The sequence below is a fragment of the Capricornis sumatraensis genome, chromosome X, assembly GCF_032405125.1.
Source record: "Capricornis sumatraensis isolate serow.1 chromosome X, serow.2, whole genome shotgun sequence".
Classification (NCBI taxonomy): Eukaryota; Metazoa; Chordata; class Mammalia; order Artiodactyla; family Bovidae; genus Capricornis; species Capricornis sumatraensis.
The window spans coordinates 131,675,884-131,703,712 of record NC_091092.1 but is presented as its reverse complement, the minus strand read 5'-3'; the positions used below and the strand labels follow the sequence as shown (position 1 = coordinate 131,703,712).

Here is a 27,829-nt window from a genome sequence, read left to right as displayed (position 1 = left end):
TGAAGACTCCTTAAATCTTCCACCATTTATCTTGTGTGTGCTTTTAACCACCACCACATTCAAATGGAGGTGAATTTTCAACATCTTAAGTCGAAAATTTTTTGAAAAAATTCTTCCTTTAGCAGCTCTTCATAGTTTGACAGGCTTTTGGGAAAAGATAAAAACACACTACAGTTGTGTACGTTGAACATTTATTACAACTAATTGGCAATGTGGTAAGATAGTGCTCACATGGCCTCAATATTGGTCACAATCACAACAAAGCTTAATCCAGCCCAGCGATACAAATGAAAAGTGTAAACTGTGAAGACATTTACATATGTAGAAGTATGTATAAAAGTGACATTGAAACGACTATATCCTTAAAAAATATAGTGCCCACTAATGCCATTTTACTTCATTCAACTCACACTTTCATGAGAGGTGGTGTCTGTTTTTATATTTAGGACTCCCAATAACTAGGCAGTGCCATGGAAGGGAAGGAAGTTGCCCTAAAGTTTACTGTACTTCTAAGTGGAGGGAAGCAATAGGGGAGTAAAATAAACTTGGCTGTAACAAGCACCCCAGAAGGAATATTCATGCTTTAAACAATGACTTATGCAACACTTTGTGAAAAGAGCAACACATTTTCCATAAGATACAGTTATTAAGAATCCCTGGTAAGTCAACATTTTCATTTTATTTGGGAGACATCAAAAACAATCCAACTAAGTGACTAAATGATTATGACCACAAAAAAATTTATGTCCGGAGTCAAATGTTGCTTGGCCTTAAAAATAGTATGTTTACTATTATGAAACAGCTTCTCTCTGTTCCTCGTCCCAGGTTTGGAATGCCTATGAAATAATTTTTAGTGTAAAACAGCATCATTCCATTAGTTTTTTGTATGTATTCCCTTTGTTTTAAGGTGTTTATTTTCTAATAAGGGTCTTTGGTATAATTTGAGTTTCAACATAGAGTGAAATTTCCATTCATTTGATATGTGACATGTCAATTCCCTTTATTCGCATATATACTGAAATGCAGTAGTCTTTGGTTTCATAAAACCAGGTTTCTTTCACATGATTTTTTTTCCAAAGAGAATAATAAATGTATATTGCCTGATTGTGTCATACTCATAGATACACATAATCAAAAGTAATAATAACCTATTCAAGAGAAACAGACCTATAAACTTTAAAATAGCCAGAAAAACTTTTTTTTTCTGCATTCATTCTAATTCATATTTAAGTCCCTTGTTATCACTTGATTAACCAAAGTTCCCTTAAAAAAAAAATTGTGTAGGCCTGAATGAAGCAGCTTAGCAGAACAGTAATACTGACAAGACATCATCTTACACCATTAGCTAACATGGACATGAAGGCAGTGACCATCTACAGTGTGTGAAATGCCACAGGAAGTCATCAACAGGGGAGGAGAGTTATGTCAGTCCAATTTCTTCAAGAACACTACGTGGGGTTTCAGCTTCCTGTGGAGGGAAAATGTGAGACTCTGGTAAGCAGATCTGGGGAGGTTTGAGAATGTGAAGTTGACACAGACACGGAAGCGCATGCAAGTTTCAGAGAAGCTGAACACAAGCAGTTCAGCAGTCTGGGCACTTCCACGGAGAGCCAGTGCTTATTTAGCAATTTGTGTCCCAAACACCAGGGACCACAGGAAGATTTTTTTCAGCATGCATTAAATACCTACTGATTACCTACCAATTGTGCTGTGCTCCATTGCTGTAATACAAAAAGCTGTCAAACCCACTGGCATTTAAGGAAATTATTGATAGTGACCTTTCTACAGAAAGGCTTCTCTGATAGCTCAGTTGGTAAAGAATCTGCCTGCAATGCAGGAGACCCCTGTTCGATTCCTGGGTCAGGAAGATCTGCTGGAAAAGGGATAGGCTACCCACTCCAGTATTCTTGGGCTTCCCTGGTGGCTCAGCTGATAAAGAATCTGCCTGCAATGCGGGAGACCTGGGTTCAATCCCTGGGTTGGGAAGATCCCCTGGAGAAGGGAAAGGCTGCTGCTGCTAAGTCACTTCAGTCGTGTCCGACTCTGTGCGACCCCATAGTCATTAGCCCACTAGGCTCCCCCATCCCTGGGATTCTCCAGGCAAGAACACTGGAGTGGGTTGCCATTTCCTTCTTCAATGCATGTAAGTGAAAAGTGAACGTGAAGTCGCTTAGTCATGTCCGACCCTCAGCGACCCCATGGACTGCAGCCTTCCAGGCCCCTCCGTCTATGGGATTTTCCAGGCAAGAGTACTGGAGTGGGGTGCCATTGCCTTCTCCAAGGAAAGGCTACCCACTCCAGTATTCTGGCCTGGAGAATTCCATGGACTGTGTAGTCCATGGGGTCACAAAGAGTCAGACACGACTGAGCGACTCGCACTTTCTACAGAAAATGTAAGTTGTCTTAGTGTAAAAATTCAAAACCTCCCCTAAATAAAGACCAGGGAAACCTCCTGAGTTCTCCCCATTCTTCACATATTTTTATTTTCCTTGCTCTTATTTTTGAGTCACACGTATTTATTCCTTTCTTCAGGAACTTACCTTCCAGACCTCCCCAGAGCAACCGATGGCTTCAGTGGAAGCAACATACAGAAAGAATGCTGATACCTGAGACATAAGTGCCTTTTGTTCTATGTAACAACCAATACTCATCTGTAAATGCCAAAGGAAGACTAACCAAAGGAAGCATACTATAAAAAAATTAAAAATTTTCCAAAGTGTCAGTTTTGTACAGCACAAAATAAAAGGACCAACTAGGTCAAATTTCAGGTATTAGTAGCAACAAGTTTGTAATTAAAAGGCATACTAGATTTTAACAGAGGAAAACAATTTTTTGTACCCAAATGACTTACTTTTGCATCCTAATTGTGGTACAGCACAAAACAGGAGAAGAAAAATTAATTAAACCATAAATCCATACATTAGATTTAATTTTATGTAAAGCACTACATGGAATAATCTCAGATTAATTATTTAAACTCTCTGGTCTGTTTCCTTATTTGGAAAACAAGGATCATAGCACTTACCTTCATTTGTAGAGATTAAGAGAGATAAGGCTTAGTGCCTGATTCACAGAAAGTGCTCAAAATATGTTAGCTGATACATGACACAACTGAAATCTAAATAAAGGTATTTAGCCTTACTATAAACCAACTCTATATACAAAGTTCATATAGTGACCTTTTAGTATGTTTGTGCATTAAGGAAAAATGGGTAAAAGTCAGCTTTGGTGAAAAAAGGCTATTTTTTATGAAGTATTCTTGCCCTCCTTTCCACCTCTGAATTGAACCTCAACCTAACCAGGCTAAAGATCTAAATATATATGGAGGATAAGAAAACAAGTTAAACATCGCCATTATAATCTGCCAAATACAGAATGGAGGAAATTCTACCGTATAGGAGACTCAGTTTAACCAAAAAAAAAGGCAAGGGAGGGTAAAAATTAAAGATTTACAGAATTATTAAAGATTAATTATTAAAGTACTTAAGTGGCTCAGAGGGTAAAGCGTCTGCCTGCAATGAGGGAGACCTAGGTTCGATCCCTGTGTCAGGAAGATCCCCTGAAGAAGGAAAAGGCAACCCACTCCAGTACTCTTGGCTGGAAAATCCCATGGACGGACAAGCCTAGTAGGCTACAGTCCACAGGGTGGCAAAGAGTCGGACATGACTGAGCGACTTCACTTTCACTTTCATTAAAGATTAACAGAGACTTAAAGAGATCAGATACAGTGTGAAACTTGTTTGGAATCTAGCTCTAAGAAACTGATTATAAAAATACAATTTCCAGGCAATTAGGAAAATAACGAATCAAGAGTAAGATATTAAGAATTACTGTTAATTTGGGGGACTGTCCTTATCTCTTAGGGATACATACTGAAGTATATAAGATGAAATGATAGGATGTCTAGGGCTTGCTGTAAAATACTCAGGCAAAAAAGGCATGGTAGGGTGGTGATTTATGAAAACATTGAGTTGTTGATGGTTGTTGGAGATGAGTGATGTGTACATAAGGGTTTCTTATACTGTTCTATTTGTATGGTCTCAGAGTTTTCATGAGTCACATTAAATAAGGAGGGAAATTTAAAAACAATCATTTTCACTTAATGTTAAATAATTTTTAAAATGTCATACAACCTTTAATGTATAACAGGGTGCCTACATTGAATTCTATAGAGTTAAGATTCTTAGCTTATCCATGTAAACATGCCCCCTCATCCTATTCGTTGAAGCTGGTTAGATTTCCCCTTATGTGCTCACTGCTTGCAATCTTATATAGACAGCATTTCTTGAAGAGAACCACATTGCTTCTCAATGCATTTGAAATATCTGTCCTTTCTAAAAGGCCTAATTTCAAAGAATCATTTATATATTTTCTTCCACTGAGACTTATACAAATAGTAAGTTAGTTTTTTAATCAATTGTAATATAAAATTAATTTTCACATGTTCACACTGAAATTGTAGCTCAAAACCATCTAGAAAAAACTATTATGTAAATCAGTCAAATTCATAGAGACAAAGTAGAAAGGTGGTTACCAATGGCTGAGGGGAGGAGAAATGGGGAATAGTTGTTTCTAATGGATACAGTTTCAGTTTTGCAAGATGAAAAACTAGAGATATGTTGTGCAACAATGTGAATATACTGAACCTACTAAACTGTACACTTAAAAATGGTTAAACTAGTAAATTTTGTTACATCTAAATCATCATTTTTAAAAATTACCTGAAAAATTAAAATATGAAATATATTACTTGTCAAAAAGGATGGAGAAGAAAAAAGTCATTCACATGAGACAAAGTACATGCAATATTTTTATTTTAGACATGCAAGGAAAGCTATTTCAGAATCTACTAGTTTAAAGCAAGCGGCTGTATACAAATAACAAAAGAAGCAACATCTTGTTACAGCTGGGCATACAGCATCCAAAGCAAACAGGCATGAGACAATGCATATTTATGCAGCATTAAAACCAGATGAATACCATGTTGCAGGGCTGGGGGAGGGAAGGAGGAAAAAAGTGGAAATGAAAGACCAATGTTTCCCAATGTTATCAATGTATAATGCTAATTTCTCATTTGATAGCCCATCCAGGTGCTTCAAATGTCATGTAGTACAGCAAGAATGGAAGAATGGAAACAACTGATCTGCACCCCGTCTAATACACATTTTTACAGGTCTTCTTTCAGTGGTAAACCACTCTGAGCATCTTTTGAACTCGTTTAATGATAGCTTACTTAAGTTGGGCCTTAAACTCTCTAAACAGTAACAATGAATTATTCAGTAATTTCCTCTTTATAATAATATATGTTGCATGTTTTGTTAAAACACAATGATCAATATTAAAGGTTTTAATATCTGAAATATAAAACCATATTTAACAAATCATTAAGTATCTAAATGCAGACTTAACTATATAACTAGTAAAATATTATAGTATTTAAACAATATTAGAATCTTAACTATATAAAATAAACCCTATATTAATACTTTGAAAGGATTACTTACTTTTAAACAATAGATATTGCAGAAGAGACTTTTCTGACATAGCTTTCTGATAGTTCTTAGAGGGATTGTTTGATATTGTATAGCACAAATATGAGTCAATAAATGTGGCATTACAAATTTTTTAGAAATCGTTAATGTTTTACCTTAAATATTATATAATAGTACAGATTTTACTTTCTTGTATTATTGCCAAATACACTTTTATGTGATAATTAAAAATGTTTCCTCATGTATACTATAATTACCCTAAATATAGTCCCATCCTGCCAACATTTGAAGATCAAATCATGCTATATTGTGGCACTGCTAATTTTGACCAAGCATTTCAGCTTGATTTTCTTTGGTAAACATTTAATGATTGCTAGGTATTCTCTTACAAGATTAATCACAGATGGTTCACAAATGACGACATGTAGGTGTTTGAAATGAAACATTACTCAAAATGATCATAGATCATATTTTTCAAGAAGAAATTAAACCAGTTGCAAGCAGGAAAAGCTGTATCAAGATCACACACAGAATGAAAATAAAACAGAAAAGAGGATGAGAACAAGAAAATTATTACAAAGGTAACGGTTCTAAAATGTTCTATTATTACACAAGGTAATCAGTCACCAAGCTGAGGATATTTTCTTTCATAAGCATATCAGCTTTCTATTTCCTCTGTGAAATTCTGCATACACGATGAGTGGTCATTTAGTACACAGGGACATTAAAATATTCATGACGTGGCTACAAAAGAAATGCATATATTCTTACACACAGTATACAAACTGACACAGACACAATCAGATTTCTAGAATGTTCAGTGCACAGCAAAGAAAACTTAATTGAAACTGAGAATTTGTTTTTAGAATTTTGGTTCATGGCTGAATATTTAACTTCTAAACAATGCCCAGGAATTCATATTCATCTTTTATAACTTTACTGTATATAACAATAACCAAAATGATGACCTATGTCCTACAAAATCCAAAAGCACTGTATTTACTAAAAATATACTGAAAAGATTTTTCAGTATAAGTCATCTAGTCAACACTGAGTTAACTCAAAATCCAGTTAGAATAATCCCTCCTGCCAGTGTTCAAGTTCATCAGGATTTTACTACATGAAGCAAAGGAATTTAATCCCTTAATGAAAATCATTACATCCTAGAATGACCATGAACTTTTACAGATTCTAAAGGAAAATCTTTCCCAAGAAAAGAATGGAAAAGTAGTTACCCATTTAGTAGCAATAGAGGTTTTTAATCATTCGCTTAGCTTACCAAGAAAAGAGAAAATTCCAAAGACGATGCCTTTGTGACTAAGGGTATTACTTTTTAAATAATCCTGAAGACAGATTTTAAAGAATTCACCAAACAGATTTGTTAAATGTCTATGCCTCTAAATGTATCTAAAAGGATGTTTCTCACACATCAACAAGGTAACCTGAAGTGGTTTTAAACTGACCCTAGAGTGCACAGAAGAGATGAATATCTAGGGACTCCAAAACTCCCTGAAACCAGGGGCAAAATTAGATACAGATTTTCCTGAAAAGGCAGCCCATGGACCATCAGACTCTCAAAGCAATTATACCCTGAGCCAAAAGGCTTGTGACTCAAAAAAGTTTAAAATTGCTTGACTGCTTTTAAGATATCCTCAATTTACTATTTATTCAACTTGGCACTTTGAACTGTTAGGCTACAAAGTCAATATAAACTGTTCCAATAAAATATGTAACAGATACCTTATGTAATAACCATTAAATACAACAGTATTTGAAGAAAAAAACCAGTAAAATTTTAATCCTCAGATAATCCCTAAACAGTTTAAAGATATAATTGCTTTTTTTCTCCCACTTGGAACATTGTGAAATAAAGCAAAAAGCTAAAATAATATCAATAATAAATTGAACCCCCAAATGCTTCATTTTAATGAGGGAATTCTATTTCTGTATCAATGATATTAATAATAGTTTTTTGGTCAATGAACTCTGAACCTATTTCAATATTCTCTGTGTAAAACAATAAATTATAAGCCCCAATGATGAATCATTATCAGAGCAAAATTTCCTATGAAAATATCATCAGTTAAGTAAGTGGGACTATCTCTTAGGATTTAATGTAATTAAACTTTTCACGTAATGCTAAAGTGTAAGTAACAAACTTGACAAGATTGTTATTACAAACTGAATTTATATATCCTACTACATTTTGATGCATGTCAGTACTCCAGCACATATTCTAGTATGCTTTTTCTTACACCCAGTCAAACTCTTGCTGTAAAACATATTCTCTGTTTTCTGGTGCGAGAACAAGAAAAATTTAAGTCTATCAAATAAACTTTCACCTAAATAATACCAATATCTGAGCCTTTATAGCTTTGCATCTTTTTTGTTTTGTTTCTCAATTTTATATCACACCAAGTAAAAACCAATTAAAAGAAAAATTCAGTAAGGGAGGAAAAAAAAGAAAACAAAAAGGTAGTTTCCCAAACAGAGTCAAGTACACAGCAGTTCCTCACCAGAGGAGACAACCATGAAAGAAAAGGAACAATTCTGTAGGAGCAATTCTCAACTCTTGACTGCCTGGGGCATTTCTAACAGACCTTTTACTACCCTTTAGGAAAGAACTGTTGTCCATGGGGTTGCAAAGAGTTGGACACAACTGAGCAACTAAACTAAACCACTACCAGGGAAGAAAAGAGTTGATAAAGCCAAACTATTCTTTATAGCAATGATTCATATTACTGTACTTAAATAAGAAATTAGCATCCAGTTAATTGTGAAGAATACTCTTCAAAGGCAGAAATCCTCACCTGAAAAACATTCTTCAAGAAGAAAAACTCTAAAATCTACAAAAACAAATGTATTCTTTCAACACTTTTAAGTTGCTATAACATGTTTCAAATACTTTCCCATTTTAAACTGACAGAAGCAGAAAAGGTTATGCTATAAATAAATGCCTTAATGACCATTTAACATTTAAGGTTGATTTTTAGTTAAATGATAGATATGCCCATAATTAACAGTTATTTTTTCTCTTATATACAAGGAAAACATTACAGTGGATTAAATATAACTCCAGTATTCTGGGCCTTCACACCACCAGAACATTTTATGAGTCATGGAATAATTATATTAATTAAGAATCGGGGAGGGTGAAAGTCCTCTGCAGAACTAGACCTACTGTCTTCTATGACCTAGCAAACTGAGTTAAATACACTGAAATGTCAGTGATATAGACCATGTGGGAATAAAGACCAAAAGGAAAATAGAAAAAGAATTTTAATCCAGTGTATTACACAAATAAATATAAACCACAAGTTGCCCTTAGTACACACTGGAGACCTATTTTTGGAATAAAGATTAGATACTTACTATTTTCAATCTGAAATGGGCCTTTAATCTGGGCAAATCACTGACTTCTTCCCCATTAAGTCTATGCCAAACCTTCAACATTTCAAATTATCTGCCCCTTCTTTCTCCTCAGTCCCAGCAGCTCTCCTCTAGACAGTTTCTCAACTCACCTAACTCATGAGGAAAAAAAAAAAATCTATAGCCCACTAAGCTCATTAAACCCATGAACCTCAAAACAGAGGAGGGAGAAGACTCGTCTTACTCAAACCAATGCTTGTGATTCCATTCCTATTCACCCTCCCTCACCCTCCCAATATACTTTTTCCATTATTCTATTCCTGTTTTTCATCGCTCTCTGCATTTGCTCTTTTCCTTAGTATACATGCACATTCAACTTTCCTCCATCCTAAGAATAATCTTTTTCTCAATCCAAGGGATTGGGGGCAGGAGGAGAAAGGGATGACAGAGGATGAGGTGGCTGGATGGCATCACCAACTCGATGGACGTGAGTCTGAGTGAACTCCAGGAGTTGGTGATGGACAGGGAGGCCTGGCGTGCTGCGATTCATGGGGTCGCAAAGAGTCGGACACGACTGAGCGACTGAACTGAACTGTAGTGGGAAGTGTAGGACGACAAACACAGCAGAGAGGAATTAAGCTACACCTGTTCTCAAAGCCACCTGTTTCTAAAACAAACCCCACTACCTTAAAATTCCCAGATATTCACTATACTAGGCTGATGACTCACAAGTAAAATCATCTAAAGGCTTAAGTCTTGTTGGGACGAGAAGTGCTTAAATAAACTAGTGGTATGGATCCAAAACAGAAAACCTAGTATCCTGATTTTTCTTTCTGGTATGCAAGGCAATCAAAGAGAAAATTACGTACATTTAATAATATATATATATATATATATATATATATATGCACGCAGGTTCGTGTCGACCCTTTGAGACCCTATGGACTGTGGCCCACTGGGCTCCTTTGCCCATGGGCTTCTCCAGGCAAGAATACTGGAGTCGGGTACCACTTCCTTTTCCAGGGTATTTTTCCAACCCAGGGATTGAACCTGTGTCTCCTACATTAGCAGGTGGATTCTTTACCACTGAGTCACCAGGGAAGCCCTAAAATATATATATATATATATAAATAAGTATAATTTGAAGTTACGGCTACACTCCAGTTTTTCTTAAAGGGGCTTCACTTATTCCATGCACTAGAATGTAGTATCCTTAGTCCTTCATGTTCTAGAATACAGTGGTACTTTTTATTGAATACTGTGGCAAAGTTCTTACTCTTACCTCTGGAACCCTATTCCTTGATCTAAAGACCAAAGGGCCGCTGAGTATCCAAACTCATGAAGATCTCTTTTTAGCAATGAATAAAAAGAGAAAAAAATGAAAGCACTTAATGTGGTATCTTTTAGATGACAGGACTCATGGTGTCTTATTTCACAAGCACTTCTGAAGCACTAGGAAAGTTGAGTGATTTTTTTTTTACATTACATGTTTTAAAACAGGAGGTGGGGGGACCTCAAATATCATCAGAGGTAATACTTTTAATGTCCTATTCCTAGATCTTTTCTTACTTGATAAACCTTGAGTATCTTTCCATATCATTACATAGAAATTGATCTCATTTCTTTTATAGCCAGGTAACAGTTTTATATATGGTATACTGTAATTTTCTTAACCTATTTCCCATTGATGGACATCTGATTAGGTTCCAATGGTTTAGTATTATACCCAGCGTGTGTCTTAGTGCATTTGTGTATTTCTGTTGGATAAAATTCCTTCAAGTATAACTAATGGGGCAAAAAGTGTACACGTTTGTTAATAGATATCACTAAACTAATCCTCCAAAATAGAATACAAATTTAAGTGCTCATAAGGAGAAAACAATTCTTTGCCAATCCAAGAAACAAACCAAAAAAATAAAAATAAAGAAGCAGAATAATTAACTTAGTAAATATAACTTTAGACTGTAAAGAAATAGTTTTAAGTACATCTTAGGGTAATTGTATTGTATTTGTCTTGGTCTTCCATTTGGATCATAACTTGAAATGCCCTAAATTTAACCAAGGTTTTCAAAATATAAATGATTTCTTGGAATCACTGAATTTCAAATATTCTCTTTACTAAGTAAATTCTATAAGGCTAATAGGGCATAAAAGAAAAACAATAAAAAGTATGTATGTACAATATAAGTCTATATTATATATGTAATTTCTGGTCATTTAAACTATTCCTCTCGTAAGGAACTATCAAATCCCTAAGGTGGATAGGGAAATTGGCAGCAAGTTCAAGTGTTCTAACTGCCTACAGGGTATGCTCAATTTTGTTTCCAGACAAAAACTAAATAACATGAATAAATGTTAACAGATTTAGTTGTTGAAGAAATTAAATTATACAGTGACATCCCGTAAGTTTTGCTGTGGGTTATCTCTGGTTATCAAAAATTATTTTTGATCAAGTAAAAGTAATTTTGGTGAATCACAGAGGTGAGTTTTATAGCCATTTACATGTTCTTGAGCACATTTATCCCTTTCTTCACAATTTTTAGGGTTTTTTTCCCCTTATACTTTTGATTCATTTTTGGCTAGTCATTTGTAATCTGCATGTTATATCGAAAAGATGTAGCAGTCCATAAATATAAATGAAATCTGTAAATGAAATCTTTATATATTACATGGTTGTTAAATTAAACCAGGGTTTCTGGACCTCAGCACCATTGACACTTGAGGCTGGATAATTTCTTACTCTGAGAGGGCTGTTCTGGGCATTGTTAGATATTTAATAGCATCTTTGATCTTCACCTACTAGATGCCAGTGGCACCTCATGGCTAGTAGTGGCTAGTAGTAACAATCAAAAACGTGTCCAGCCATTGCCCAGTGTCCCCTGAGGAGGCACAACTGCCCTACTCCCAACTCCAGTTGAGAACCAGAATTAATCTAATTCTCTGGTTGGTGGGTAAGATAATATTCTAGTGTCTTTGCTTGTATTCCTATAGTGGGAATTTTTATTTTAAAAAAGACCACAGAAAAAGCAAAAAAAAACCACCAATGTCTCAGGAGCGTAAAAAAAGAACTCAAACACTGAAATTTTTCAGAAAGTACTTTTTTTTAAAAAATCATGTCAACTTACTTTAATTTTCAAAAATAAATACATAAATAAACAAAACCATCACCAACACCTAGGAATATGTTCTTTGCAGGTCCCTGTGCAGGTCTCAATCCTAGGGCTCATGCAATCAACTTAGTAGATCAGGATCAGCATTAAAAAAGAAGAACAGACAACATGAGACTATAAAACAAGAAATACAAGTAAGCATATATAATTTAAGTTTATGTATATGTAACTATTGTGATATAAAAAAGTATGGTATTACTGTGGCTTCTTGTCAAATACTTCGGAAAATCAGATTTACAGTAACTGAATATTTTAAGTTATTCCAACTTTTATTACAAATAGACCAGAGTAGCAAGAGTTGGCTCAAAATGAATTAAAATGAAAGAGTAAGGAGGAAATTCTCAAAATTCTGAAAAGCAAAGGAAAAAGAGCTCGAAAGACATAGAGCGAATGATTACAACCTGAAAACCAGTGACCAAGGGCATTGGCCAAATTGCTTCTTATTAAATGCAAAGTGAAAGGCAAGATTTGTTCCACCTTCTGTTTTCTCTGTATCTATCCCTTCTGTATTTTCCATTTGAAGCATTAATGTAACTAAACCTCACTTATCCAGAATCTGTTCTAGTAGAACCTAATCAAGTTAACATATAAAAAATTAAAATATGCTGGTATAAAGGACGATAGCCTTGTTAATTTTTAACCCAACTGAAAAGGTTTAGGCTTAAAGGTTTTAACATAAACAGTGGTAATTACAAAGGAATCATAGGAGTTTGTCTTATTAAAACCAATCTAAGAGGATTTTTATCAAAATGCTTTTTGCTGTTATATTACTGTACATATTTGAAAGCATCTGATTTTTAAAACAATGTAAGATATTCTTAATAGAGTTTAACTACCCAATGTCTTAATATTCTTAATTAGCAAGATTTTAATTAAAAAAACTTATTAAGAAGCATGTTATCAAATACTTTGATAAGTATGTACTTACTTAAAATACTTTTAATTTACAAAAGATCCATGTTTAAAGAAATCCCTTTGTCGCCTAAGATTCTTACCTTTCCATTTTTATGCAGTCCAACAGATTTATTAATTACTACTTCCACAAAGATGTTGTATAGTACTAAGATATATCATGCAGCCCCAGCACTAAAACAAATCAATTTTAGCAGCACTAATTTTCCATAGAGCACCACTTTCTAGATGAGGCAAATTTACAACTGTAAATCCAATAAACCTGTTTATATAGTGGACCACCGTGAAGTAGAAGCAAATTCATGAGTGTAATGCTTGCTTTTGGTACCTCACTTGTTTTTCATTTCTCAGATTACTTTAGTGAGAAACAATACCAACAGCAAACAAAGCTCAAAAGGAAAGCCTCCACAAATTTGAAAATGATGCTGTTAGTATAAAAAAAAAAGGCTGACACATCTCAAAGCGCTGATCAACACCATCATGCATCTACCGCTGAGGGTTAAAGCCCAACGCCCAGTATTTAACTATTTGATCTTCACAGATCAAGCAAGGACTTGAAATCATTTCACGTGCAACAGTTTTTGCATAACACCCCATCTTATCCATGCCACAAAAATGGTAAATTTAGTAGTTACCAATAAATAAGTTGGGGGTCAAAGGGACTAAAGCCTTAGACTGCTCTTTATCATAAGATATCCTCAGACAAACCTCCCCATTCTTCATTCTGGCTCTATAAAATTAAGGAGCAGAGAAAAACTGGTAAGTGCCTGACTTCACAAAGAATATGCACTCTATTATTTCCTTGGTCATTATATGTAATGTTTATAAAATAAACCCCAACTGTACCACTCCCCCATGCCCTCCCTCCAAAAAAAATCTAATCTAGCTTAAAATAGGTATTTGGTGCTAGGGAAAATGTTCAAGTATTGCAAAAAAAAAAAAGTCAATTTAGCAATCTCAGCATGTTGCACTTTAATAATTTAAGAATCAAGTTAAGTACTAGTGGCATGTTAAGAAAATATGTTTTAAATTCCAACGGTCAAACATTAAAAATTGGATAATGGACCAATTTTTCTGGGCTTTACCCCCAAATCTAATTAAGGAGTCATACACTGGAATACCAAAAGAAATAAACAGAGTTCAGTCTAGAAATATTAAAACTGAACCCTTCTTTACTAAGTAATTAAGTAAAATAAGAAAGATATCTATTTTTTAATCACAATGTCTGATATTTTAGTAATTATGATTCAAATAAACATTCATTTTATGTTCTCATTACTGACTGTAAAATGCTAATAGAAAATCTACTTTATCCACTGATGTCTATCCTATTTGCCTATGAAATGAAGGACTACCTAGACAAACTACATAACATTTACACAAAGTAAAAGAGACATTTCAAAGAAATATTTCTGAAAATAAAAATTCATAAAAATAGAAATGTATTATTTCACAAAATTAAAAAAGGATTAAAACCAAAATTATTTTGTGATTTGCATGTATCTTTAAACCAGCAGATATTTTCAATATAGTTCAGTCATCTTTGATGTTCAGAACAATTGATTCAAGTAAAAGACCTGACACCAGGAAAAAAAAAAAAATCATGATATATGTAAACTAAATTAAAATAAATTTGGACTTCTACAAATTTAAGACTGCATTTAGATAAGTGTCTTTACAGCTATATGTACAATTTTGGAAGCAAAATCATTTCATGACATAAACTAAGTGATTATTATACCCTAAATTATAAGACCAAAAAAGCTACTATAGATTTAGACAGTCTGATAAACCCAACAAGAGATGACTTGAAAAATACTAATGTATATCTATATATCCGATTAATGAATTCCAACTACTGATAAACTGGACAATATTTCCAGGAGAATAAGGAATTTCTTTACTATATTACTGAGACAAACAGAACTTGGTATCTAAAACAGAATGTTTAAAATATACATACCAAGAAAATACCTGAATGGGAGTTGGGGCAGATAGAACACAGTGGTTAAGATTTCATACAGTTCTGAAGTCTAGCAGATCTGGGTTTAGAATCCTGGTTTTGCCAACTGCTACCTTGGACCAGTCACTGGAACTTCACTGAGCCTCTACTTCATTGGTTAAAAAGCTCTCAGGACCCTTTTTCAGGAAATCCTGATGATTAGCATAGGATGCCCCACATCTAGGTGCTCAGTAAGGATTAGCTATCATCGAAGTTCTTTTTTGTTATCACAGTGTCCAGACAAATCATTTTAGCAGTTTGTGGAATGTTTTTTCTCATTATATTCTATCATCTATTTGGTGAACATAAGATTCAAATACTCGCCCAGAGATATAAACTTGTATCATGTATCAACATATAAATGACTCTGTTTTAGGAAACAAACATCTTATCATCCTGATTTCCTGTGACAATATGTTGTTGGTGAATAATATGAATAAACAAGTTAAACTGTTAAACTGAACAGAATAACCTGAAGCTTAACTGCCCTATACAGACTTTAGCTTGGTTTCATAAAGGCCTTAACATCATTGTAAATTCAGAATGGACCAGCCACTTTCTGTCTCCTTAAGACTTGCTTGCATGGGGAAATTAAGAAAAATGGTTCACTTGGTCCATTGAATAGAAAATGTCTTTAGTAGTTATCAATTCGGTTTATGTACCAAAAAAACAAATGTAAAGGTAGTCACAGAAGAGAAATAGGGCCTTGTCTCTTCTAAAGACAAGGAACTATAATTAACAGTAGTAAATTTTTTTTTTTAAACTAGGTGAAGATGGGGTAAGGAGAATTTTGCATGGAACTATGGACATCCCATGCTTCTCTCTCCATTCCTACTTTTCCCACTTAGAGATATAAAATACTACTTCAAAAAAGGAGGCTTCTTATTAAAATACTTTTATAGGGGAGACACACACACACATTCACAAACATGTACATGTAATAACTTTCTGATCCTCTAGTACATTATTCATTACAGGCTATAAAGTAAATTCAGCATATTTGTCATATTGTAAAGTATATAGCGATTTCCCAGTAAAGTTTAGAAAACAGCCCAAACACAAGAAGGTATCAATGCACTAAACATTATTCTCCAGAAAAAACATATTAAAAATAAAAGCTTAACTTCAACAATTATAGAAATGTTTTAAGGAAAATGTAGTTAATTAGGAAATGATAAACAAACTAAAGGAAATACCAGGATCTGATACCACAGAATACAGTTCCATAATAATGAAATATAAAAGTGATCAAATAAAGGAACAAATATGAAAAATTTCCAAGTTATGACCCTTGTTTTGACCTAATTTTCAGAAAAGTCTGGTCAGCAAACAGCAAAATAAGGAGGTGCTAACTTTAACCCAATTTTATAACAGTAGAATAGGAGTGTGTAGTCAGCACACCTGACACTTAAAGTAAAAAAACTCCCAAAGACAAGTATGTAATCAATTAATAAAAAACTATAGTAAACCATACACACACAGAAAAGGGGCTGTGTTCATTTCACTAGTGAGCAGCAGATGGTATTAGGGCTGTCAACAAAATACTTCATTCTGCAGGCACCTTAACCCCTGTTTTGGTAACTCAGTATCATTAAATGTAAAAAATCACTGTCTAATGTTTAATTTACGTATGTTATAGATGTTGTCATCCCAACTTCAAACAATCCCCACAACTGACCTAAGTCAGTGACTGATGCAGAGGGATTACTGAGAGATCCTGAATGAGAAGCCCGAATGAGGCCAACAGCTAATAAATTATAATGAAGAAAAAAAGATTTACTCTGATTTAAAACCTCCTTCAATAATAATATAAAAGATAATTACTGTAATGAAAACAAGTAACATTTTTTAATATTAACTAATTCCTCCTCTTGCTACAAATTTTCTATTTGATTAAACTTCAATTATGACTAAAGCATAATTCAACTAGGTACCTGAATTAATGTATCATTAAGTTTTTCAGGAAAGGTAGCCTTTTCTATGAATTTTTAGCTTCAGAAACTGAAGGTACAGAAGCATCAAATATACATTTAACCCAAGACAACTGGAAATTAGAAAGTGAAGGGGGTTTTATCAATGGTTCTTGTGATATCAAGGCAAGACAAGAATGTAGCTGTTTGACAAAACGTGGGTTTGTATTCAAGAAAAGCAAAGAGAAGTAGAAACACTTTTCAGTTAGTTCTGCTAACAAGAAACTAGAGGACTCTACAAAAAATATAATAAAACACTATCATTTGCTTGGCTACATTTGCACTTAATGGACATGGGATGAAAATATGAACCAACTTGGAATGAAAATGCCATAATCTCACAGTCAACTCCTCATTGCAGACACTAATGAGATAAGGTGTTATCTTAAGTAATTCAGAACAACAGACACAGAGTTCTCAAATTACTCCTACTTTTCCCATCTTAAAGTAGTCTGTCCCTCTAAATGTTTGGACTTTGGTGTTTTGGGGTCCAAAAATGGGCCATCTCCAGACCATCTCCAAAGTAAACAATACATCCACAGATAACTGAGTTGATGTGACTGACAAATATGCCAATCAATAAACTGCACATGGACACTACATGCCAAGCATGCTTCAGAGTAATTTCTGAAACTGTAAGAATGAGGGAAGATGACTGAGACTTCCCTAGCAAGAGCAAAACATGCCAGTGTCTAGTTAAGAGAACTCTGAGTAGCTTACCTCCTGCAGTAGATCAGCCTGCTCAATTGCTTTAAGGACGTTCTTCTTGGATGTCTCCTGAACTTCTCCTCCCAAAAGAAACTCATCCAAAATAAAATAAGCCTTCTCAAAATTAAAAATGATATCAAGTTCACACACCTGAAAAGCAAAAATAAATAAATAAAACCTGAAGAAAGCAGAAGATATTTATCTACTATCAGGTAGTCAATAAAATCTGACCAGAGTGAATTAATCTAATTATATCTAAAAATGGCAATCCTGCTAACTAAGCATCATTGATTTAGTCAGCTTAACTTCAAGTCTCAAGTACTTGAAACACACAATGCCTTCAAGCTAAGAAAGACCAGGTTCTGCAAGCTCCTAACATGGGCAACTTAATAATGATTTTCTACTCATAAAGACTGGTCTTTTGAAATATTTACATATTTCGGGGTAATATGATTACAAGTGCTAACCAAATCTAAATTCTATACTAAGCACTTCCAGTATATTAATCTTTACAGCTGGACTCCTATTTCACTATTTTAAACTTCATTCTCACCAGCATAATTAAATGAGTAGGTCTGTGGGGTCAAGCAATTCTGGCAGTTAACTGACTAGGCAATTCTGACATGCAATGACAAGAAATAGAGTCATTCCTTCCCTCTCTTGAGGTTACTGTCAAATAGAATTCTCAAGACAAATAATAAACTTGTTACAGAAAAGGTTAAAAAATATATATTATGGCATTCAATTTCCTAAAACAAAATACTACTCACACTGCCAAAATACTTGTCAAGTAATTCCACGTAACGATGAATTATTTCCAGGGTAATTAGTTCGTTGTCCTGGTCCTCAATAGCACAGCAAAAATACAGACTGGCATATCTGTAACAAAAAACAGATGCAGAAAAAAATTTACCCTATAATCATGTATTTTCTAAAATATACTTTCATATCCTATTGTGAAAGACCTTGTGCCTATACAATTTATTTCCTCTTTACAACAGCAAATTGTTTTTCTCCTAGACTATAAAATAATAAATGTACAAAAAAGAAATTCTGAAAAGTACAGGAAAGCAAAAAAAATACCACACTATCTAGAAAGAGTTATTTATTTGCTCTTCCTTCATTCAGGCTCCTTTTGTAGGAATATTCTAAAACATAGTTGACATACGTTGTTCTGAATTTTACTTAAAACAAAATGCACTGTGTGACTATTTCAAACCACAAGTAAACAGGCAAGAAAATAAACTTTCCAACTGAAGGATTTATTGAAGATACTGTCAACATGAAGTCAATGTTCTGGAATGTTTTACTAAAACGTAATATACACACAGAGAAGACCTCAAGTCATAAATGTACAGCTTGATGAGTTTTCACTGTGAATGTACCTGTGGTACCAGCACTTGGACCACAAAACAGAATTATTACTGAACCTCTGAAGCCCCTCTTCTAACCTCTCCAGGTCACAGCCTCCTATCCCCAAAGGTAACTACTATCTTGACTCCTAACAGCATAGAATTATTTTTAAAGGAGGTATATAGGATTGTGGAAAATAAGCCTTGAGGAAAAAAAACAAGTTGCAAGTATCACAGAAGTTGCAGAAAGAGAACAGGGAAAACTAAGACATGTCCTCAAATTTTCTAAGTTTTCCTTGTTGAAGGTCAGGCTATTTACCCTTGAAGAAGGTATAAGGTTGGAAAACTCATATTCTCCAAATAAGAATTCTAGTACATGGGACTAGGTTATACTTGACCCAAGGAAGCCAAAACTTATTAACACAAAACCTTGAGGCATAACAAAGGATGACCTAACCAAGTCCTTTGAGGAGGATTAAAAGTATTTTCAAATGGTTTAACTGTGTTTGAAGCTTTTGAAAAGGAACAAAATGAAAAACTAAGACATTCCAAATAAGTCTCAGGTGCCGTTATAATTTTCACTGAGGAGCATTTAAGCAATTTTTAGGAAAAACAATGGGTAATCACTGCTCATAGCATTAATGTAAAATAATACACAAACACACACACATACAACCTCAGTTTTGAAATCCAATGAATTTCTGCTCTTCAGTCTGAGAATAACTAGTATTTTCATAACACTATTAATTTCAATATTACCAAAAAACATTTCCTCTTATTTGAGCTTTTCAACAGTAAACACCATCATCCTTGATTACAGAAGAAAAAAGAGGCCCAAAAGTACAAGGCCTGCCAAGTGGTTGAACTGGGACAAGAAATCTGATCTTGAGACCTTAACTCCAGGCCTTTTTCCACCTACCATAGTGACTCCCTTGTCATACACGTACACTAGTTGCCATGTCCGTTCTATCTGATTTCTACATTCACGACGTTATTTTAAATGGTTGGTCTCCTGCAGTCTTTCAGAAGGCATTCAAGCACATTCATTTATTATCATAAAGGGCACAACATGTACCACCTCCAACTTTACTAACAAAGTGCTCCCTCTCCCAGCACTATTCTGTTTATTGCTTTAAAGGCAATGAGATATTCCAACCCAACCTTCCATCCTCCTTAACCCATGATGCTCAAATAGAGTTGTAAATCTGGAAAACTGATACAAATGACACATAAGATTCTCCGAATTAATAAAACTAAAGATTAAAGGGAAAGATATTAAAAATGGTAAATAAAAAACTGACACGACTAGCTGATATGAACACAGTGCTAAATAAATTCTACTAGAAAGAATTTACTAATAGGCAATGTTGGGTAAAATTCCTTTTACTTTTAATTTCAAGACTTCTCCAATGCTACTGTTAAGCAATCTAATGCTTACACCACTCTTGCTCCTTAAACACAGAACTGCCTTTTACTTATAAATAAATAGCATTTAAACAGTAGTCAAAGGTCCTAGATTGTATGAATCATTCAGAAATATTATTTTAATATCAAATTAAATGAATTCTTCACTGTAGGTGAACATCTAGTTATTAGGACCATAAGAAGGCACCTCGTTCCAAAAAGTTTAAGGAAGAAACAGAAGCAGGTAACATTCATTGAATCCTCACTGTGACTAAGGCACTAAATGTTACCTAAGGCCTTGGCATAATTTACCATTTTAATCCTCACAAAAAAACTTTCAGAGAGATACCATTATTATTTGCATTTATAGGAGATTCGGGCTTAACTGAGTAACCTTCTCAGGAACAGTAATCTGACTCCAGAGCCCAAGTTTTATATTAAAAACTACAGTCCAAAACTGTATTAAATAAAGTAGTCCTGCAACTGGTAAAAATTAAAACATATTCAAAGCAATATTTCACATGCTCTGAGGAGGGAAAGAAAAATTGTTATACTGATTTAGTAAAAGATTACCAAGAGAACCTGAAGAGTATTCCTTATTTTTAGAACCAAGTGATTAAAAAAAAAAATTCAATAATGAATTCATTTTGTTCTCTCAGTGCATATTTGTAAGTCTAAATCTGAAGTAAAATTAATAGACTAGTAAGAAAGAAGGTATGTTTGGTTATTTTTAGCAGAGTAGATTAAGGCTTACTCTAATTACTGGCACTCAGAGAACATCTGAAAGTGCCTATTCTTATATTCATAACACATGACTTCTCCCCAGTCAGCTAAATATCAGCTGACTGTGGATGAACGTAACCGAACTGTTCTCAATATTCTACTGGTATGTCATTAAAAATTCTTTTGTTAGTGAAGAAAATCAATACAGTACTCTTAAACAAATTCTGAAGCTCGTAATTGGTAGGTGTATATTTTTTAAAGACTTTAATCCTGTAACATGCTGCACAAAATAGGAATCAAAAAAGCATAGTGTTTTCTGTCTTCGCAGGATCTTCAAGAGTATTTATTTTAGAGATGAGGAAACAAAGGCAAAATGACCTGTTCAAAGTCACAAAACTAATGGCACAAAGGAATTGAACTCAAGTCCCCAGATTTTCAGTCTATTTTTTCAGCTTACTCCACTCTCTCACCTCTCCCTCCCCAAGAGGGGCAACTGTAAGAAAGGCTCAGGAATAAAGAATGTGGATGAGGCAACCTGAAGAAGGCAAACAGAAAGATCACTTGGTGATATGAACAGCAAAAAATGCTAGTTCAGAATTTCTCAGGAGCTAAGTGGTAATTCTTTTACTTAAAAGGTCTTCTCTTCCAGCTAGACTAGGGAAAAAATAATCACCTGTTCATATCTACCAAAAAAATGTCCTTAAGGTGCTAGGAAAGTTTCTAGTATAAAATGGGATCTAACTTTTGTATGTGAATTTCATCTTAGCAAAGCTGGTATTTTTAAATGCATCTTTATTTATAGGAATTTGATGTAAATATCATAGTCAGGTGAGACTACATTTTACAGGTTTTTACAACAGAAAAAGCAGTATCCCAACATGGATGGGCTGAATGCTATGCAGAGTACCAACTAGCGCTTCTTTCCTCTTGATGGACAGGCCATCTCCTTCAGCTCCAAGAATCTTGATTCCCGGGACTGATTCCCTTGCTAGTATTTTCCTCCTCCACATGGGGGACTCCTTTCCCCATCTAGAAATAAGCTTAAGTCTCATGCCATTTTTTAACCCTGTCTCCCCACTCCTGTCTATGGGTGGTTATCACCTCTTCTGTCCTTCATAGCAAAGCTTCCCCTGCCCCCCCGCCCCCCCAACAGTCTACACCTGCTGTTTTATTGTCTCTACCTCTTCACACTTTGTCCTATTTTTTCAAGAGTTCTGTCTCTACTATTTCACTGAAAAGGACATTTTGTGAAATGCTCACTGTAAAATCTAATAGATTCTTCACTTTAGTTGACCTTCATGCAACATTTGGCACTGGTGACCTTAGTTTTGAACTCTCTCCCCTTTCCTAAGGTGACTGACCCTATAACTTACCCTCTGTCTGCCGCTTAAATGCTGGTGATCTAACACTTTACGCCTCATTTTCCCCCAGACGTCCATGCCTATGCCCACCCTGAGAAACCTAGGCATCTCCAAATCGAAGTCACACAGGCTCCTCAAAGTCAACTTTCTACCTCACCATTTACCTCATCAGCTGAACCAGAAGTGTGGAATCACCCCAGTCCTCCCCCTCTTTCACTGCCCTCCCTGCTTCTAGCAATGACCAAGTCTTACCAAACTTACCTCAGCAACAACTCTTCCACCTGCTGAGCCCACAGCAGAAATCTTCCTTCAGGACCGCCATATCCTAATAGATCCCTCAGGTGCCAGTCTCAGCCCTTCCCCTACCCATTTTCCAACTACAGGATCCTTAAAGAAATGCAAATTTTATTCTCATCCCAGCTTAAAACCCTTGCCTCCAGGTTTAAGATTTGAGTTCTGGCCCCCATGGCAGTCATGAGCAACTGACCTTGGACAAGTCACTTCTCCCAAATTCTCATTTTTTTAAAATAAAACTCAGTTTTGACCAACAGTAGTGGTTTTCAAACTCAGGAGCCCTACACAGAGGGTGGAAGCCAAGTGAGTAGAGATACAGTCACATAAGCACCTCCACTTCCACTTGTTTCATTTAAGGTTTCATCTCTGGGACAGAAAGTTTCTTTAAATAAAAAAAAAAAAAACAAAACACTTGACTAGATTACTCTAAAACATCTTCCACCTCTAAAATGGTATTTTTATGAGTTTTCTCAACAAATACTACAGCAAACACTGGATACAAAATCACCCAAAGATGACTAAACTCATTCGATTGTAAAGAGGAGTCTATGGTATTTTAAAAATTGTAGAGTCATCCATGGTATTTTAAAAATTCTACATGTTCTATAATCTTCATGTCTTTCTTTGCCATCTTGCCCACAACCCCATCCATAGTAGAGTGGAATAAATGAAAACTGAGGTAACACCCAGACTTCTCTTTGACCCTCCTTGCAATCCATAGTTAGTTCTCTGCACATCCCCCACAGAAGAGAATTTTTATATGCATGAACATTCTTATCTTAAATTCAGAAAGTTAATTGTAAGGGAACAGAAATAGTGAAGAAACAAAGTGATTATATTTCTTTTAACCCTATTAGAACAATCTTGAGAAGTTTAAGGTATCAAAAGGTTTCAGATATTAATAAAGATGTATAGCATCATTTAAAAGCTTAATGTTCAAAGCCAATCTATGAGTCATTTTGCAACATCAAAATTTTAAAAATCTGTTCTGGGCATAATTATCTATCTATCAGATCTAATCACACCACCACCACAGCAACAAGTGTACTTCAAACTAATAAGCAGTAACGAACAAATCGTGTATATATCCGATTTTTAAACATCTATGACTAAAACAGTGTACATATCCAAGGAGTTTATACATGAATAAGAGATTCTGAAAGTCAGATTAAAAGGCATATCAAATACCAGTCATTACAGATTTGCGGGGAGAAGGGAGGGGGAGGTAAATGCTTATCTAAATTCAGAAAATTACTCACACAATTTAAAATACTGATTTTATTTTCCCCTGCAAAGAAATGAATTCTTTCAGTTTTCCTAAAAAGATGATTAAGCATGAAGTATCATTTATGCCTTTAGTTACATAATTTCGTTTAAAAAGAGTCCCATGATTTTATCATTTCACCAAAACAGTAGTTATCTTAAAAGTACAAAGCCTTACCTTAAGACTATTTCATTTATATCTTTAGTAATCTTTATTTATAAATGTCATCTCTTGAAAGTCTGCAATTTCCACATTATAAATGATCTAATATCTGATTCTATTTCACCCTTTTAATAAATAAAAATTATACCTTTTGTAAACAATCTTCAGATCTCGCCATTCAAGAAAGCTGCACATTTTAGGTTTCCGTGCTAAAACGGTTTGAACAAGTTCTCTTGTGATCTTTTTCTTCTCTTTGTCTGATAATGGGACATACCATTTCTGCAGTCGAAGCTTTCCCTGACGACTAAAAAGCAACATAAACTGCATCTGTTAAGATAAACAGAAGCAAGATTACAGGCAATACTTTGATTCAATAAAGTTAAGATTAAGATGACACGTGGCAAAGAGAAGCTTTGAGGGACAGGGCGTTTAGCTAACAAATGATGAGTAGCCATCAATATTTCTATGCTAGTTAAAATAGCAGGAAATTCTTGTAGAAAGATCTTTCCACCAGATGCAAATCCTCCCACCTCACCCTGTTCCATTTAAGTTTGGAGGAGAGGGGGAGGACAAAAACAGGTGAGGTGAAAATTCTGATGAAAAAGAAAGATAATTCTTGCAATTTAAGAAACTACTGTGTATGTGTGCTATAGGAATGTATATGGATCAAAAGAGAACTGTTGACATCAACTGGTTTAGATGCATTTGAAATAAACAGACCTACTATTTTCCACCCTACACAGAACAAGCTGTTCTAGAGCCAAACTGAATTACTTGTAGACAGACTGCTATAACTTGGAATGCTGTCTTCAGTTTATGTTTACATATTTTAAGCAAAACAAAAGAACTAAAATATAAACCAAAAAATCCCATAAACACACATTTTTCTTAATAAAAGCCTGATTAAAAAAATTCACATCTCATTTAAAAAATTCCAACATAAATATACACACAATAAAGTGAGTTAATATAGTTTTACCAAAGAGAATATAAACCTTTAAAAAGCCAAACTAAGAGCTACACACATTCAGACATTATACGAAATACTTCATTTAAAATGATTTAAAAACATACCATCTACAGATGGAGTGGATGCTGAATTCTAGTGTATTTCACACAAACTATTTTGTATACATTTATTTAGAATCTGCAAATGATGATTAGTCTACATATTTTAATTTTTAAGGAAACCTTCTTGTAATTCAATCAGTCTCCCCAACTGCAAACAGAAAGCATTGTTTCTACAAAGCTAATTTAAAGGTAGAAATCAGATATTTTCTTTTCTTTTAATTATTCTAAGTTTCAGTACTAGTTTCTGCAAGTAGGATTCAGCCTGACTCTTGGTATTAACCACACCATACTGAATTTGAACATGGGGTGGGGGAATTTACACCATCCATCTGAATAAAATGGGCGCTAAATTTCGCCAAGAAATCATTGCCGCTTTTTGTAATAATCCAAACGGGCATCAATAAGGTGTTTAGAAATTTACGATGCGACAATTTAACTTAAATAAAGTTAAAACTGGCTGTTAACATCACACTTAAAACGCATCACTGGCACGAAATAAACGAACAATACTGGTGATGTCAAAGTGCCTCATACAGAAGTCCTGTTAAGACAGCGACATTAGAAGGGGACAGCAAGTAACGCATCAACTGGACAATGTTTCACGCAAACCCGTTAGCAGAACTTGGAAAAAGAACAGACCCGTATTCCAGGATCTTGGAGACCAGGAGGACTGAGGGTTTGCTTTTGAAACTCTAGGACTCAAGGGAGTCTATAGCAAGGTCCTCCATCTCTCCCCACTATCACTTTATATGACGAATAAATAATTTATGCTCTTTAAAATAAATTATATGTTAACATAGGATGATGCCTGGTCGCAAGGCACAAGTATTCCTTCCCTCTAGTTAAAAACCAATGCTCCGATTTTGCTTCAAATCACAAGGCGCCTCAATTCCTGGAGATTGGTATTAAAAACAATGGGCTCGGCCGCGGAGCGGGCTCGGGGCCAGTGGCCGTTGCCTGCCCGCCGCCCCACGGGGCCGCACTCCATCACTGACCGATCGAGCCCGGGCGAGGTGACAGGCAAGGAGCGGGGAAGACAATGGCAACCGCCGCCGCGCAGGGGGCGCCAAGAGTCCTCCGTCTCCGCCGCCCCCGGCCGCCGACCCCGCCCGCAAATGCCCCGCAAAACTTGAGGCGATTCCCAAACCACAGGTGCCGCGGACCCGCTGCAGCGTCCGAAACTGGCCCCCGCAGCCCGGGACGCGGCGCCGAGTGGAGAGGGGCGCGGACGCAAAGAGAAGTGAGTTTCGGGGCGCGGTGCCCCAGTGGCGGGCCGGGCGGGCGGGCGCGGGGTGGGGTCGTCCAGGCGCTCGTTGGGCGGCGGGGGGCTCGCCCGACCCTCCCTCCCCACTCCCCGACCCCGGTGTCCCCGCTCGCCTCCCGGGACTTACGGCGGCCGCGGGCCGCGGCTGCGGCGGGGCTCGGCCGGCGGCGGCGGCGGCAGCGTCGGCGGCGGCGACTAAGGGGAAGCCCCTGTCGCTGAGCTGAGGAAGAGAAGCCGTTTTGCTGTGGGGAGGGGACCCGGTTCGCGGAGGGAAGGCTTAGGCTGAGAGGGGAGGGCGAGCCGACAGACCCCGCCCCGGGGGCCGGACGAGGGAGGAGCCGGGGCTGCGGCGAGCAGAGGGGCGGGCTGGGCGGTGCGCTGGATGCAGCTCGGCTGTTGCCAACGGCTCTGAAGGCAGCTCAGGTGACCGCGAAGTCCGAGGAATCTGATTGGCCGCGTCTCTACCGAGAGGGAGGTCCGAACCGGAAGCCAGGCCACGTGACCCGGAAGCGGCTGTTGCCAGAGCTGGAGCGCCTGCGCTCTCCTGAGTGCGCTTCTCTGACCCGTGCGGCTGTCGGGTCTATTTTGTGGAGAGAAGATAGTGTTTCACTGTGTCGTTTATTGACCGTACTAAGCTGGGCAGGGAAGGTCCGTACTTCCAAGAACCACATTCGAGCTCCGACAACTCTCGGTGCCCCGAGAGGGTGGGACGGGGCCGTTTAATGGCCGGTACTGTTGGTGAGGGGAGAGAGGGAGTGCTGCAACTCGGAAGAAAACAAAGCTCTTTCGTGGAGCTCGTGCACGCGTTTAGAGGGCTTTTTTGCAATTACTTTGCCTCAAAACCGCCCGGAATCCGGCCCTTCCCATCGCACTGCTGCAGTCCTAGACACCTTTTGGCCCCAAACTGTGCAACTGTCTCTTGCCGGGGCTTGCCTCGCCCATCCTCAGTGCTGCGAACCTGAGGAATTACTGTCCGTTACCTGCTGAAAAGCCCGACCGGCACCTCTTCTAGATTCCGCTTCTTTCACCCTCACCTCCCCCACAGCCGCTTGGGTTCCAGTTTAGTCTTACCGACGACTTTCTCTGCCTGGCATGCCCTTGCTCTCAAATGTCACAGCTCCTATGAAGCCTCACTCACCCATATACCCATTAGCACATCTTGAGTTTTATTCATTTTACATCCCAGCCTAGTTCTCTGCCTGGTATGTAACACCACTAATAAATGTGAGTTGACTGATAAGGACTCTAAAACGGTAGATTTGTTTGTTAAGAGCCATGGTGCTGAGCATTGTGTCTGGCACATAATGGATG

The 27,829-nt window shown here is 36.4% G+C and overlaps 1 protein-coding gene across 1 annotated transcript; it reads right to left on the bottom strand.

The window, feature by feature from the left end:
- On the bottom strand, positions 1-26,678 carry AP1S2 (adaptor related protein complex 1 subunit sigma 2). Its single transcript, XM_068962441.1, has 5 exons — positions 26,646-26,678; positions 24,332-24,510; positions 18,394-18,502; positions 17,636-17,773; positions 1-1,468 (listed from the first exon to the last, which is right to left on the bottom strand). Exons 2-5 carry the CDS (start codon positions 24,508-24,510, stop codon positions 1,421-1,423), a joined length of 474 nt encoding a protein of 157 aa, XP_068818542.1. The 5' UTR covers positions 26,646-26,678; the 3' UTR covers positions 1-1,420.
- Positions 26,679-27,829: the final 1,151 nt, after the last annotated feature.

Coding starts and splice junctions, on each gene's coding strand:
- AP1S2 (XM_068962441.1), bottom strand. CDS start 24,510: ATGCAGTTTATGTTGCTTTTTAGTCGTCAGGGAAAGCTTCGACTGCAG. Junction 17,774..18,393: donor TTGACAAGTATTTTGGCAGT/GTGAGTAGTATT, acceptor TTTGCTTTTCAG/GTGTGTGAACTTGATATCAT. Junction 1,469..17,635: donor AGGCTGATCTACTGCAGGAG/GTAAGCTACTCA, acceptor TTCCCTCCACAG/GAAGCTGAAACCCCACGTAG.